Here is a 15982-nt window from a genome sequence, read left to right as displayed (position 1 = left end):
AACAAAATTAATTGAATCTCAGGTTCCCATAAATATATCAGCTAATACCAGCCAACAAAGGCAGTGAACTCCATAGTAAAAATTCCCATCTAATTCCCTTCAGTTATTCCTCTTTTACAGCTGTTAATTAGCAATGTTGAAGAATGAACAGTTGTGAATGGTTGTTCTTCCTGAGTCTCTAATTACCGTGTTTTTTGCACCATAGGACGTACCCGACAATAGGACTCACCTTGTTTTAGAGGGGGAGAACAAGAAAAAAAAATCTCCCCCTCTCTCCCCAGTGCCTCTTCAGCGAAGCGGCAGGAGGCGCTGCGCAGAGAGGGGGAGAATTTCCCCCCTCTTGTTTTCCCCCTCTAAAACAAGGTGCCGTTTAAGGTGCGTTCAGTCGCCTTCAGGTGGCTACCTTGGAAGCCTGGGGAGAGAGAGGGGTTGGTGCGCATTGGAAAGAAACCCTACCAGTGCTTGGAATGTGGAAAGAGCTTCAATCAGAGCACCCATCTCACTTCTCATCAAAGAATTCATACTGTGGAGAAACCCTACCAGTGCAAGGAATGTGGAAAAAGCTTCAGATGGAAGATCAGTTTCATTTCTCATCAGAGAATTCATACAGGGGTGAATCCATATCAGTGCTTGGAATGTGGAAAAAGCTTCAGTCAGAGCACACATCTCACTTCCCATAAAAGAATTCATACTGGGGAGAAGCCCTACCAGTGCAAGGAATGTGGAAAGAGCTTCAGATGGAAGGTCAGTTTCATTTCTCATCAGAGAATTCATACAGGGGAGAAATCATATCAGTGCTTGGAATGTGGAAAAAGCTTCAGTCAGAGCACACATCTCACTTCCCATCAAAGAATTCATACTGGGGAGAAACCCTATCAGTGCCAAGAATGTGGAAAGAGATTCAGTCAGAGCGCCTCCCTCACTTTCCATCATAGAACTCATACTGGAGAGAAACCCTATCAGTGCTTAGAATGTGGAAAGTGCTTCACCTGGAAGAACAATCTCACTTCCCACCAAAGAATTCATACAGGGGAGAAACCCTTTCAGTGCTTCGAATGTGGAAAGAGCTTCAGCCACAGCCACAGTCTCACTTCCCATCAAAGAATTCATACAGGCGAGAAACCCTATCAGTGCTTGGAATGCAGAAAGAGCTTCAGTAAGAATGCCCATCTCACTTCCCATCAAATAATTCATACAGGGGAGAAACCGTTTAAGTGTCAAGAGTGTGGAAAAAGATTCACACAGAGCACAGGTCTCACATCCCATCAAAAGATTCATATTGTGCAGAAACCATATAATTGCTTGGAATGTAGAAAGTGGTTCAGTCGGAAGGATAGTCTCATTTCCCATCAAAGGATTCATACAGGGGAGAAACCCTACCATTGCTTGGAATGTGGAAAGAGCTTCCGTCACAACTCCACTCTCTCTTCCCATCAAAGAACTCACTCTGGGGAGAAAGCATAGCAATTGCTAAGTTGTGATTGTATTTTAGTAGACTATAATTTGTATCGCAACAGTGTTCTTGTGCTTCTTCAACCCAGCAGAGAAGTCAGCCTTGCATCTCAAATCCATGGAGTGCAAACCTGGTGTCCCATATTATTCATACTATGTATCCAGATCTGTAAGGTGGAAGTCAAGGTGTTGATTTCAGACTTCTTTGTGGGAAGGTTAAGTCTAGAAATCTCTCACTACTCTTCTCCTTGATCCTTAAAAGTCCTTAGCGCATGCCAGGAGCAAAAAATTGCATCCATGAGGGAGAAAGAATTCTCTGTATATTACATGTTGTGAACAGCAGTAAGCAGTTTGCTTCAGCCAAATCCAGTTCTCCTCTGCACACATGATACATGGAAGGAGACTTAGACTGAACAGAGATTCAGAGCAGTCTGATTCACCCCAGTGGCAACGTCTGACACCTTTTTCCATTCCTGTTGAGTGAGCACCAGATCTTGACCGGGGGACATTTTTGTCATTGTGTGGCATAAATTCCTTGAACTGGCGACCCTGTTTCCCTTCCTCCTTAGTGTTAGTGGAGTATCAGTCCGTCACAACAGATGAAGTATTTTTAGGGTTACTTCTTCACTGAAATTTCTCTCTGCCTGTTGAGATCAGGCAGCAACCTTGACTGTACTCTTTTTGATCCTTGCTTAAAATATTTTGCTATACAAACCTTTCCAGAAATAGAGGTATTGGTTTGTTTTAACATTATACATTTAATATTAATGTTTTTACTGTTTTCTTCCATTTTTTATTTATATTTCTCTTATATCTCACCAACAAAACATACTATGTTAACGTCATAGAGAAATACTGCTACTACTACTAATAATAATAATGGCATACCTATATTATTCTAAATTATTTAAATCCTATACCATATATCTTTACTTTTACTTCTCTTCCACTCTTTCCATGGTTTCCTGTCTGCACCTGTTATGATTCTTGGTGTAAAATGTTTCTATATAATCTGGATATGATATCCAGTCACCTTTCAAGTCTTTTATCGTATTTCTTTCTTAACCTGTTTGTCATATTGGCTACTTTGATATATATATCTAGTATTTTGAGATGCCATTCTTCTTTTGATGGGACATTTTTGTGTAATTAGAATTTGAGTGAATGTCCTCACGTACATCCATAAGTTAATTTTTATTTTACTTTTTAGATTTCTGTCATTATTCCCAGAAGAAAAGCTTGTGGATTATTGGGTACTGTTTCTAAAAAAACCTTTTCTTAAGCTCATTGTACACCATCTCCCCAATTTTTTTGTTACCCTACAACATGAACACCATAAGTGATCAAATGTACCAACTGTTCCCTTACATTTCCAACTACATTTCCAATTATACTTTTAGATCTAAACATTTTGGCTAGTCTGTTTGGTGTCACATACCACCTGTGGATCATTTTTAAATACTTCTTCTTTAGAGCATAGCTGACAATGAATTTCATTTGTTTTCTACAATTGCACCCATAAATTTAAATCACTATTGTGACCCACATCCCACCCCAACTTATCAAAGATGATTTCACCAGCTCTGCTTTCGTTTCCCACTCGAACAATATTTTATACATTTTACAGAGGTTTTTAACCGTACATCTTAATATCTTTTTCAAATTGTGATTATTGTTCTGTAAATCTGTTTTTTGTCTGCCTTAAATCTTGAGTTAATTTGATTATAGTTTAGCCAGTCCGACACATTTTTTTCCTAATTTCATTTTTGTTTCTCCCTCAAGTCTAACAGATGTAGCTACCCCATTTGTAACCCATATTGATTTTTTCCTTGTCTTTGCTTCTATTAAGGATACCCACCTTGGTGTTTTGTTTTCCAGTAAGTTTCTATGTTTTCCCCAAACTCTAATTATTTTGTCCTGGTAACATGATTTTGTTGTTTAGTCATTCAGTCGTGTCCGACTCTTCGTGACCCCATGGACCAGAACATGCCAGGCACTCCTGTCTTCCACTGCCTCCCGCAGTTTGGTCAAACTCATGCTGGTAGCTTCAAGAACACTATCCAACCATCTCGTCCTCTATTGTCCCCTTCTCCTTGTGCCCTCCATCTTTCCCATCATCAGGGTCTTTTCCAGGGAGTCTTCTCTTCTCCTGAGGTGGCCAAAGTCTTGGAGCCTCAGCTTCAGGATCTGTCCTTCCAGGGAGCACTCAGGGGTGATTAGAGAAGCTTTTATGTATTCCAGCTTTACCATACCAGATACATGAGTGCCAACCATGTCCCTCTAGCTCTTAACAGCTATGTGTTTTCCAGCAGTATCTAGCCTTTTATCCAACACAGATAGAACGCTTCAGAAGACGATTCTAAATCTGGAACTGTGGAGCCCACACTCACCCTGAACAACTAAAAGGCTCCTGGGAGGCCAGAGGGGCATTGCTGCTGCCCTGAGTGCCGGAAGGAAGACTGCTCCCTGCTGCAAGGCCCATTTCCATGTGGCGTAAAAGGCTCCTGAGAGACCAAGGGGACATTGCCGGAACAGCTGATTGAGGCAACTTGCTAAAATGTTTTAGATGGTTCTAATTTTGGTTCCCCTGTTTTGATTTTGTCGGGTTGGTGTTGGATAAATGTTATTTGGGGTTGATGGTTACTTTAATTAGTGTATAAATGTAAGCTGGTTGTTGTTGTTACTGTTTTCCATTGATTTATCGGTTACTTTGTTGCTTCTATAGGATTTGTTTTATTGTTTGTTGTGCTGTGTTTTTATATTTTTATATTGCTTTTATATTGTTGTTGTGCTGTGTTTTTATATTTTAAATGTTTGTTGTTGTGCTGTGTTTTAAGCCAAAGTGAGTGGCTGTGGAAACCCAGCCAGATGGGAGGGATGTAAATTAAAAAATTATTATTTATTCTCATTATATTCATTTTTATCGCCGAGATTCTCCCCATCAATGATAGTTTCATTCTTTTCAATATTTCTAAATCTTTGAATTCCCCCACCCCAAATATTCACATAATGCTAAACCTAGGTGAGCACATAATGCTCACCAAAAAGCTTCCAGACCCAATCTTTACATCTTCACGCTACAAAAGTAGAGGTCAGACTAAGCATCTCTCTGGTCAGCCCAGAAGCAACGCATGTGTAGAACATTCTTTGGAGTGAACTTGCACCTGTTCTGGAACCCATCTTCTGGAAACTTCACATAGTGTTGTTTCTGTGAATCAATGAATCTAATCCAGCACATTAAACAGGGCAGGTGGCAACCCTGCATGATGTGACTGTTGCTTAGCTGGGGTGGGGGGCAGATGGGGTCCTGCCACAATAGTGTGGGGGGGTCTCCTTTGGCATGAAGGAGCAGGGGGTGCCTGTCCCCCCCGGAGTTCCCTTCCCCCACCTGACCTTCCTTGATGGCACCCTGCCCCTTGCAATAACATGTCCTGTACCAGATGAAGCAGGATTGCCACTTCTTGCAATGGCATGCAGAAGGTTCACTACCTGTACAGGTACTTCTTTGACTGGCAGGAGCTCTTCCATTTTGCTGATGACCGAGGGAAGATTGTAGCCATGTTCGCAGTGGAGGAGCCCCACATCCAAAACTGGGACAAGGACTACCTGCAGGGCTTCAAGTCCATGGTGGATGGCTTCTGCTGGGGCCACTACAGGATCCTTGGGCCCTTCTTGCACCCCAGTTTTCTCTCTCACACACAGACAGACACAAGTGCAACGCCTGAGGTGGAGAAGCCTCTTCATTTCTCCTCAGTAGCAGCGGAGGAGGAGTCGGGGGAAGGGATGGCACTATAAAGGACTATTTCGAAATCCATTTGAATAAATGGATTTCAATACTTAATGGCATGCAGGCAAAGCTTGGCGAAAGGAACTTTTTTAATAAAGGAAAATGCCTCTCTAAAGAAGCAGATAGAAACTCCAAAAGCAAGAGAGATGAACAGAAATCGCGCAGAATGAAAATAAATCCCCCGATAAAGGAGGGAGCCCAGGGAAACTGCTGCCTGGTGTGCCAGGAATCGGCCTCCTTGGCGCCCGAAACTGAGGGGAAGGTCAGGTTTCGAAAGGCGGGAAGGTGGGAAAAGTCGTTTCCCTCAGAGCAGCCACGGCCGCCTTCCCGGCGGAGGGGCGGGGCCAGGGCTGTTTCGTCACTGGTCCTTGCCCCGCCCTTCCTCCGCCTCCCCCTTTCCCCGCTTCGTGCTCTGAGGCGTCCGGGTCGCCGGCAGGGAGCATGCGCAGCTCCTCAGAGCCTCCTCTGCCCTCTGTGCGCTCGGCTCGCCAAGGGTTAACAGGAGCCGAGCTGGAATCCTAGAGAGGCCAGGAAGTGGGGGCGGGGGTCCCAGGTCCTCCAGAGCGGAAGCCCCTCCTCCTTCGTTCTCCGCCATGGCTGCCTCGATGGCCCCTCCTAGGATCCAGTGAGTCTCGTCTCTCTTCCCCCTTGGGGCGCCTGGGGGAGAAGGGGGAGGGCCCTGGGCTGCAGGGGGAGGATACTCAGGGGGGGAGAAGACCCCCAAGGCAGGGAGCATCCTTCCCCCCTTCCTCTCTGTTCAAGCTGCTGCTCCTCTCTCTGCCTGCCAAAGGGGTCCCACCTTATCATAGAATCATAGAATCATAGAGTTGGAAGAGACCACAAGGGCCATCGAGTCCAACGCCATCAGAGCACTCCTGACATATGGTTGTCAAGCCTCTGCTTAAAGACCTCCAAAGAAGGAGACTCCACCACACTCCTTGGCAGCAAATTCCACTGTCGAACAGCTCTTACTGTCAGGAAGTTCTTCCTAATGTTTAGGTGGAATCTTCTTTCTTGTAGTTTGGATCCATTGCTCCGTGTCTGCTACTCTGGAGCAGCAGAAAACAACCTTTCTCCCTCCTCTATGTGACATCCTTTTATATATTTGAACATGGCTATCATATCACCCCTTAACCTCCTCTTCTCCAGGCTAAACATGCCCAGCTCCCTTAGCCGTTCCTCATAAGGCATCGTTTCCAGGCCTTTGACCATTTTGGTTGCCCTCCTCTGGACACGTTCCAGTTTGTCCGTGTCCTTCTTGAACTGTGGTGCCCAGAACTGGACACAGTACTCCAGGTGAGGTCTGACCAGAGCAGAATACAGTGGCACTATTACTTCCCTTGATCTAGATGCTATACTCCTATTGATGCAGCCCAGAATTGCATTGGCTTTTTTAGCTGCCGCATCACACTGTTGGCTCATGTCAAGTTTGTGGTCAACCAAGACTCCTAGATCCTTTTCACATGTACTGCTCTCAAGCCAGGTGTCACCCATCTTATATTTGTGCCTCTCATTTTTTTTTTTGCCCAAGTGCAATACTTTACATTTCTCCCTGTTAAAATTCATCTTGTTTGTTTTGGCCCAGTTCTCTAATCTGTCAAGGTCGTTTTGAAGTGTGATCCTGTCCTCTGGGGTGTTAGCCACCCCTCCCAGTTTGGTGTCATCTGCAAATTTGATCAGGATGCCCTTGAGTCCATCATCCAAGTCGTTGATAAAGATGTTGAATAAGACCGGGCCCAAGACAGAACCCTGTGGCACCCCACTAGTCACTCTTCTCCAGGATGAAGAGGAACCATTGATGAGCACCCTTTGGGTTCGGTCAGTCAGCCAGTTACAAATCCACTGAGTGATAGCATAGTCAAGTCCGCATTTTACCAGCTTCTTTACAAGAATATCATGGGGCACCTTGTCAAATGCCTTGCTGAAATCAAGGTAGGCTACATCCACTGCGTTCCCTTCATCTACCAGGCTTGTAATTCTGTCAAAAAACCTTCCCCAGAAGAAAGCCTCTCTCTGTGGGCTCCTACTCTCCATAGTTAAAAGGAACTCAGCTGGATTCCTAGAGATGAGAGGAAAGAAAGACTTGGGGAGGAAGGTCCCCCAGAGCAAAGGCCATGAAAGGGGTGGGGGTTGCTTGGTCATGGGTATGTGCCCAAGTTGGGTGAAGATTTATTCATCAATGTTGCAAAATATCGTAATACAGTGGACTCTTGGGCTACGTTTCCTTTTTTCAGGTTGCGAACATGGCAACTCTGGAAGTGTATTCTCCTGGGTTTTGCTGCATGCGCAAAGCACTTTATGTACATGCACAGAAGTGGTGCTTCTACTTGCAGAGTTTTTGGGGTATGTACAGACCCCCGGAACAAATTACATTCGTATCCAGAGGGTCCTCTGTAAATGTGCAGGGATATATGTGACATGTTCTGTTATTAGTGGTCATTGTATTGAGTTATGGGTTCGTGAATTGTCTTAAACAGAAGAAAGGGAAACAGGATAGAGAATAATTAACAGATTAGCAGTTCACATCGTATAGCCAAACACCTAGTCAAGAGGCCTTGTGGTTGTGCTTAAGTGTAAGTAAGAGTTATTTTTCCTCTTCTGCTACCAATGAAACAGCGGAAAATCTTGGAAAATCTTTGTCCGTTGATGAATTCGGGGGTGGGGGTGAGGTTCAAAGCGAGGAGAATAATTGCTGTATTGATGAAGAAAAGTTTTTACTCTTTGATGCCTTACTGAGTTTGATGTTCATCTTATTGGAAGCTGCTCAGAGTAGCTGGGGCAACCCAGTCAGATGGCGGCATAACAGAAGTAGTAGTAGTAGTAGTAGTAGTAGTAGTAATTATGTAGTACTATTACAGTGGTACTTTGGGTTAAGAACTTAATTCGTTCTGGAGGTCTGTTCTTAACCTGAAACTGTTCTTAACCTGAAGCACCACTTTAGCTAATGGGGCCTCCTGCTGACGCTGCGCCACCAGAGCACGATTTCTGTTCTCATGGTGAAGCAAAGTTCTTAACCCAAATTACTATTTCTGGGTTAGCAGAGTCTGTAACTTGAAGCGTATGTGTCAGAGCTGCCCCTAGGTCCCAGCTAACAGAGGACCAATGCCAGGCTGTCGTTATGTACAAAAGTCTTTATTGAAGTTCAGTTTCCATTTCAAAGCCGCAGCGCGCAGCTCCACGTCTTAAACCCTAGACCGGCGAAGTCCCGTCTGAATCTCCTCCCCTCTGACACCAGTTTAAGATCCTAGCCCTGCTCCACCTTTTCTGCTGCTCTCTCCTCCTCTGGGTCCTCCTGCCCGCTGGGGCATTCCCCTTTCTGGACTCTTCTGACGCTGAGTCGCTTAACTCCTCCCCCTGCCTCCGGCGGGCTTTAGGACCCGGTTCCCAATCCTCATTCTCTGCTGTCCCGCGCTCCTGTACATTTGAACTTGCCTCTCGCGCCAACCCAGTGACCTTCCTCCTGACCGTTACACTACTTCTGTCACTGCTTCCCTCTTCCGGGATACTGGCCGGATCTGACCTCCCCTCCGTTGTCTGACTCTCCGATGGAGGCATGGTCAGCCCTGCCTTATCTTCTCTCCCTGGTGGGGAATCCACTGGCCCCGATACCTGGGACTCTTCCCCCCCACTATGCTCTGGTGGGGAAGCTGGTCCTGATTTCCAACTGCTGCTCTGGGAGTCCCTGCTGCCCCCTTGCTCCTGGGGCGTTCCCCTTGGGAACCCCCTTCCCCTGGCCACTGTCACCCCCTTCTGTGAATCTTCCGATTCGCTGGAGAGGCTCATGGAATCCCTCGGGCCACTGTCATCTTCTCCTACGCTCCCCTCGGATTCTTCCCATTCGCTCTCCATCTCCTCTCTTCCCGGTGCCTCTGCTCCTGAGCCCCTGACAGTATGTAACCCGAGGTACCACTGTAATTCGTTCCGGAGGTCCATTCTTAGCCTGAAGCTGTTATTAACCTGAGACATGCTTTCGCTACCGGCACACGATTTCCGTTCTCAACTTGGGGCAGAGTTCTCAACTCAAGGTAATTCTTCCAGGTTAGCAGAGTTTGTAACCTGAATCGTTTGTAACCTGACGTGTTTGTAAGTCGAGGTCCCACAGTACTGCACTGAAATTTAAATTTAGACCAGCCAGACTGAGCCAAATTCTGATGGTGTGTGTCCCCCCCCCCCACTACCCAAGAGATAGTAACTTCTGCTTATATTAAAATTTAGACCAGCCAGATTAAGACAAATTCTGATAGTGTCTGCCCCCCCGCCAAAAAAACTTTATTTTTCTCTTGTGGAGTTTAAAAACAGCTTAAAACAACTTATAACCACAATATGTTCAGAGTGTGAAGTGCAGCCTTGATTGCTAGCAAAAGCCATCCACGTTTGTCTGGGGACATTTTTTCTGATCCTGACAGAGTGCCAATTTTATAACAGAACAATGCATTTGCTTTGTAGGGTTTGCCAGCACCTCTAATTCGGACGGGAAGAACTTTGCAGAAGAAAAAAGGGACTCCTTCTGATCTCTTGGAAGCTTCCTGAGAGCACAGATGGATGAGCAAGACTCGGCTGGACCTAAAGCAGGAATAGGCCCGGCCACTGAAGATGGGAGCACTGAGGGATTCTGGGAAAACTCTATGCGGAAGATCCTGGGTGAGGAGGACACCCTCCGCTCAGATGTTCAGAGCCAGCAGCTCAAGCAGTTCTACCAGGAGGCCAAAGGACCCCGAGAGGTATGCAGCCGACTCTACCACCTTGTCTGTCAGTGGCTGAAGCCAGAAAGGAACACAAAAGCTGAGATGCTGGACCTGGTGATCTTGGAGCAGTTCCTGGCTGTCCTTCCACCCGAGATAGAGAGCTGGATGAGGGAATGTGGAGCGGAGACCAGTTCCCAGGCAGTGGCCCTGGCCGAAGGTTTCCTCTTGAGTCAGGCAGAGGAGAGGAAGCAGGCAGAGCAGCAGGTGAGAGAGACTTTCCTCTGGAAACTAACAAGGGGCACCAAACCAGAGCAAGAGTATCCCAAAATGTGGTACTAATGTCCCATCCCTTTATGGATCGGATCCTAGGAATGCGATCTGGTACCCCTAGAGTGTTTGCCTCTTCCGTTACTTTTCTAATCCTTCTCCCAATTATCTCTTTTGAATCTTTGTTGCTCTTTCAGGGAAAGGATCTGATGGCAGAAATGGGTCCCGATTCCTCAGAGGCAAGGAGGACTCCGATGGAAACCAGAGAGAGACCACTGGGTAAGGAGAGTGTTATTTCTCTCCTTGGTCACATCCTAGGGATTCAAATCTGTGGGTTCTTTTCCTCTTTTATGGGGATGTGGTTGGGCCCAAGAGCCCAAAGGAGCAGAGATGTATTTTTGCACAACTAAAATATGAAGTTGTACAAATGTCTCAGTAGGATAGACTTCTTCAAAAGTCCATCTGAAATTAGAGATGCAGTCCTGAACATTGGAGAAAAGCAGGCATTCATGGCTTCCCACTTCCCTTTGTCTCTGGCAGGTGACCGGATGATGCCAGCCAGACCTCATGCGTCTTTTCATGGTGGAGAAGGAGAAGCAGCGGCCATAGAAGCAGATCAGGTAGGGGGCATGAGACTTGTAGGGAGAGAGGCCGAGGGGTGGGGCAGCCAGAATGCTTGGAAGAAAAAAATGTGGAGTTCCACCCATTTACACAAAGATTAGGACCCATCATTAAAATAATAAAGGAATTCCAGCGAGATGTTAAAATAAGCATTCATACCATGTGAAGCAAAACAATCCCATTTAAACAACACAGCAATTAACAGGCAGAGAACAACAGAGCAATGTGTGGTAGATCATCTTTATGCTGTCTAAGAGGAGGACATTTCCCTTTTTCTTTTAGGGTCCGGTGTGCTTTGAGGATGTCGCTGTTCATTTCACGGACAAGGAGTGGGCGTTACTGGATCCTGATCAGAGAGCTCTGTATAAGGAGGTCATGGAGAAGAATCATGGACTCCTGGATTCTCTGGGTAAGGCTCTCTGAGGATCATCATATCTGTTTTGAAATTCCATAAATCTCTCCTTGCGATGAATCTCCAAGGTATGGACGGAACTCAGTAGCGCCACCTACACCACCTGGAAATCTAACGCCCCCAGAAATCATTTGGAATGGAGGGTGATTGGCGGTGTTGTCTGCGAATATCTGTCAGTCAATGGAGACAGAGCAGATTTCGTGATTGGGCCAAACAAAATTAATTGAATCTCAGGTTCCCGTAAGTATGTCAGCTAATGCCAGCCAACAAAGGCAGTTAACTCTGTAGTAAGAATTCCCATCTAATCCCCTTCATTTCTTCTTATTTCACAACTGTTCATTAGCGATGTTCAATAACCAACAATTGTGAACGGTCGTTCTTCCTGAGGCTCTAATTAGTTTCTCTCTATGTATACAGTCATACCTTGGAACTTGAATGCCTTGGTACGTGTATGCTTTGGCTCCCAAATGATTGAAAATTCAAAATGAGTGTTCTGGTTTTCGAACGATTTTCGGAAGTCGAATGGTCAGCGCAGCTTCCAATTGAGTACAGGAAGCTAAGTCAATTGGAAGCAGCGCCTTGGTTTTTGATCAGTTCTGGGAGCCGAACAGAACCGTTCGAGAACCAAGGGACAACTGGATATTAGTGTAACAATATCACTTAACATCTATATGATATAAAAGGGAAATTTATTTTTATTACACTGCATTTATTCCACAATTTTTTTCCTCTTTTAAAAATCGTTCTTCCACACACTCTTTCCCTTTTGTATTCCTTTCTCTTGTATTACATCTTTATGAACAAAATATATTTCAATAAGATATTAATATTTTAAAATGCAGTGGTACCTCGGTTTTCAAACAGCTTAGTTTTCAAACTACTTGGAACCCGAACACTTCAAACCCAGAAATGAGTGTTCCAGTTTTTGAACCCTTTTCGGATACCGAATGTGCTCCAATTTGAGAGCACACTTCTGTTTTGAGTGAGCAGCTTGTCCCAGCAGTGACTGCCACCACTCCCTTCCCTTCCCTTCCCTCTCCTCTGATGGGAAGCGCCTCTTTCCTTGCTACAAAGTGGAGTTGGGTGGCTCCTCAGAATGTAAGTGACTCCGGAGTAGGGAGACTTGGAAGTTGGCGACTCTCCCCCAGCGGTGGGGGAACTATGCTGGGCAGGTTGACCTTCCCATCCCTTTGCCTTCCCTCCCTCCCTCCCTCCCCAAGCCCGACCCCAAGCAAGATCCAGGCGAAGCAGCAGCGTGGGTGCCACATTCCCGAGCAGGAGATAGGGGCGCTCGCACGGTGCGCAGGCTCCAGCCCACCTGACTCAGCATCTGGCAGCTAGGAGAGCAACAGCTGCCGCCTCTTCTCTGCGCTCTGCTGCTGCTGCTGCTGCATTCCTGTTCCATCACACCAGGGATGTGTAGGCAGTACCGCCCTGGCTAGCCCAAGGCTGCCGCTTTGACATGCTGCCCAAAGTGGAGGCAGAAGCCCTGGGACTCGCCCAGGTGAATGGGGAGGATGGGCAGATGCTGGAAAACATGCAGAGGGGAGAGCAAGCAAGCGAGAGAGCTGCTTTGGGGAGAGAGAAATTTTGCCTCCCTTTCCTTCCTCCCACTTAAACTCCCCCCCCCCCCCGCATCCAGTTAGCCACATCCTTCCCCACACACATCCTACGCGCACTCCTCTTCCCTCCAGTTTGAGTGTTTTTCGTTCCCACTTAAACTCCCCTCCCGCATCCAGCTAGCCACCTCCTTCCCCACATGCACCCCTTTTCCCTCCAGTTTGAGTCCCCCCCTTAAACTCCCCTCTTCCACCCCTCTCCCTCCAATGGCAATGGGTAGATCACTGCCAGTTTTTGATACTAGGTAGTAGATGGCACCATGGTTTATTGCTTTCATTTTATGGACCAATGGTCTCATTAGAGAGTAAAATTCATGTTAAACTGCTGTTTTATGGGTTGTTTTTAAATGTCTGGAATGGATTAATCCATTTCGCATTACAGTGGTGCCCCGCAAGACGAATGCCTCGCAAGACGAAAAACCCGCTAGACGAAAGGGTTTTCCGTTTTCCGATGCACTTCGCAAGATGAATTTCCCTATGGGCTTGCTTCGCAAGACGAAAGCGTCGTGCGAGTCTTGCGATTTTTTTCGCTTCCCCCCCTTTTTCTAAGCCGCTAAGCCGCTAATAGCCTCTTAGCCGCTAAGCCTTTAATAGCCGCTAAGCCTTTAATAGCGCTAAGCCGCTAATAGACGAAGAGACTCGTGGAACGGATTATTTTCGTCTTGCGAGGCACCACTGTACAGTGGTACCTCTAGTTACGAACTTAATTTGTTCCGGAGGTCCGTTCTTAACCTGAGGCATGCTTTCGCTAATGGGGCCTCCCACTGCTGCCGCGCCGTTTGCACACAATTCCCATTCTCATTCTGGTTCAAAGTTCTAAAGTCAAGGTAATTACTTCCAGGTTAGCGGAGTTTGTTACCTGAAGCATTTGTAACCTGACGCATTTGTAACTCGAGGTACCACTGTACTTTCTATGGGAAAGCTCGCTTTGGTTTTGGGATACAATTCAAGAACAGCTTAAGTTTGAGAACCAAGGTACCACTGTAATTGGTTTTATAATTGCAGGTGGTGATGAAATGGAAATTAATAACAAGTGGGAGCAATACAGAATCCACACAGTGGAGAAACAATATAAATACTCAAAGTGTGAAGAGAGCTTTAGTCAGAGGTCCCAGTCCACTTCTCCTCAAAGAAATCCCATTGGGAATAAACCCTATCCATGTTACGAATGTGGAAAGAGCTTCAGTCAGAGCGCCTCTCTCACTTCCCATCAAAGAAGTCATACAGGTGAGAAACCCTATCAGTGCTTGGAATGTGGGAAGAGCTTCAGTCGGAGTGACTCTCTCACTTCCCATCAAAGAATTCATACAGGGGAGAAACCCTATCAGTGCTTCGAATGTGGGAAGACCTTCAGTCATAGTAGCAGTCTCACTTCCCATCAAAGAAGTCATACAGGGGAGAAACCCTATCAGTGCTTCGAATGTGGAAAGACCTTCAGTCGGAGTGACTCTCTCACTTCCCATCAAAGAATTCATACAGGGGAGAAACCCTATCAGTGCTTCGAATGTGGAAAGACCTTCAGTCATAGTAGCAGTCTCACTTCCCATCAAAGAAGTCATACAGGGGAGAAACCCTATCAGTGCTTGGAATGTGGAAAGAGCTTCAGCCAGAGCACCCATCTCACTTCCCATCAAATAAGTCATACAGGGGAGAATCCCTATCAGTGCTTGGAATGTGGAAAGACCTTCAGTCATAGTAGCAGTCTCACTTCCCATCAAAGAATTCATACAGGGGAGAAACCCTATCAGTGCTTGGAATGTGGAAAGAGCTTCAGTCATAGTAGCAATCTCACTTCCCATCAAATAATTCATACAGGGGAGAAGCGCTATCAGTGCTTGGAATGTGGAAAGAGCTTCAGTCATAGTAGCAATCTCACTTCCCATCAAATAATTCATACAGGGGAGAAGCGCTATCAGTGCTTGGAATGTGGAAAGAGCTTCACTCAGAGCGGCTCTCTCACTTCCCATCAAAGAATTCATACAGGGGAGAAACCCTATCAGTGCTTTGAATGTGGAAAGAGCTTCAATCAGAAGAGTAGTCTCACTTCCCATCAAAGAATCCATAATGGGGAGAAACACTATCAGTGCTTGGAATGTGGAAAGACCTTTAGTCGGAGCGACTCTCTCACTTCCCATCAAATAATTCATACAGGGGAGAAACCGTATCAGTGCTTGGAATGTGGAAAGAGATTCAGTCAGAGCGCCTCTCTCACTTCCCATCAAAGATGTCATACAGGGGAGAAACCCTATCAATGCTTGGAATGTGGAAAGAGCTTCAGTCAGAAAAATAATCTCACTTCCCATCAAAGAATTCATAGTGGAGAGAAACCCTATCAGTGCTTAGAATGTGGAAAGACCTTTAGTCGGAGCGACTCTCTCACTTCCCATGAAAGAAGTCATACAGGGGAGAAATCCTATCAGTGCTTGGAATGTGGAAAGAGCTTCAGCCAGAGCGCCTCTCTCACTTACCATCAAAGAATTCATACAGGGGAGAAACCCTATCAGTGCTTTGAATGTGGAAAGAGCTTCAGTCATAGCACCCATCTCACTTTCCATCAAAGAATTCATACAGGGGAGAAACCCTATCAGTGCTTGGAATGTGGAAAGAGCTTCAGCCAGAGCGCCTCTCTCACTTACCATCAAAGAATTCATACAGGGGAGAAACCCTATCAGTGCTTTGAATGTGGAAAGAGCTTCAGTCATAGCACCCATCTCACTTTCCATCAAAGAATTCATACAGGGGAGAAACCCTATCAGTGCTTCGAATGTGGAAAGAGCTTCAGTCGGAGCGACTCTCTCACTTCCCATCAAAGAATTCATAGTGGAGAGAAACCCTATCAGTGCTTGGGATGTGGAAAGAGCTTCCGTCACAACACATCTCTCACTTCCCATCAAAGAACTCACAGTGGAGACAAACAATAGCAATTGCTGTGTAGTAATTTTATTTCCGGAAACTTTAATTTCTATTCCAACAGTGTTCTTGTGCTTCTTCAGCTCAGCAGAGAAGTCAGCCCTGCCTCTCAAAGCTCTCGAGTGCTAACCCGGTGCCCAATATTCTTCTAATACGTATCCAGATCTGCAGTGTGGAAGTCAATGGCCAAGATGTTGAATTCAGGCTTTTCTTTGTGGGAAGGCTAGGT

The 15982-nt window shown here is 45.9% G+C and overlaps 2 protein-coding genes across 6 annotated transcripts in view; both read left to right on the top strand.

Annotated features, from left to right (window-relative positions):
- LOC307211004 (uncharacterized protein) overlaps positions 1–4360 on the top strand; it is a 21794-nt gene extending 17434 nt beyond the window's left edge. The window contains exon 11 of the mRNA XM_079967199.1: positions 361–4360. Coding sequence (XP_079823325.1) covers positions 361–1464 — 1104 coding nt within the window. The 3' untranslated portion in view covers positions 1465–4360. The remainder of the gene's footprint in view (positions 1–360) is intronic.
- The window catches only part of LOC307209511 (uncharacterized protein), an 18639-nt gene extending 2657 nt beyond the window's left edge, over positions 1–15982 (top strand). The window contains exons 1-7 of one of the 5 annotated variants that reach the window (XM_079964642.1): positions 5627–5864; positions 7474–7582; positions 9686–10188; positions 10389–10470; positions 10732–10811; positions 11095–11221; positions 13849–15982. In XM_079964642.1, the coding sequence (XP_079820768.1) occupies positions 9778–10188; positions 10389–10470; positions 10732–10811; positions 11095–11221; positions 13849–15764 (2616 nt within the window). In that variant the 5' untranslated portion in view covers positions 5627–5864; positions 7474–7582; positions 9686–9777 and the 3' untranslated portion in view covers positions 15765–15982. Of the gene's footprint in view, positions 1–5625; positions 5865–7442; positions 7583–9134; positions 9265–9685; positions 10189–10388; positions 10471–10731; positions 10812–11094; positions 11222–13848 lie in introns of those variants that run through there. The other 4 variants (XM_079964643.1, XM_079964644.1, XM_079964645.1 and 1 more) reach the window with 4 other exon arrangements.

This window comes from Podarcis cretensis, assembly GCF_951804945.1.
Source record: "Podarcis cretensis genome assembly, chromosome: 2".
Classification (NCBI taxonomy): domain Eukaryota; kingdom Metazoa; phylum Chordata; class Lepidosauria; order Squamata; family Lacertidae; genus Podarcis; species Podarcis cretensis.
This window is presented reverse-complemented; position numbering and strand designations above follow the sequence as displayed.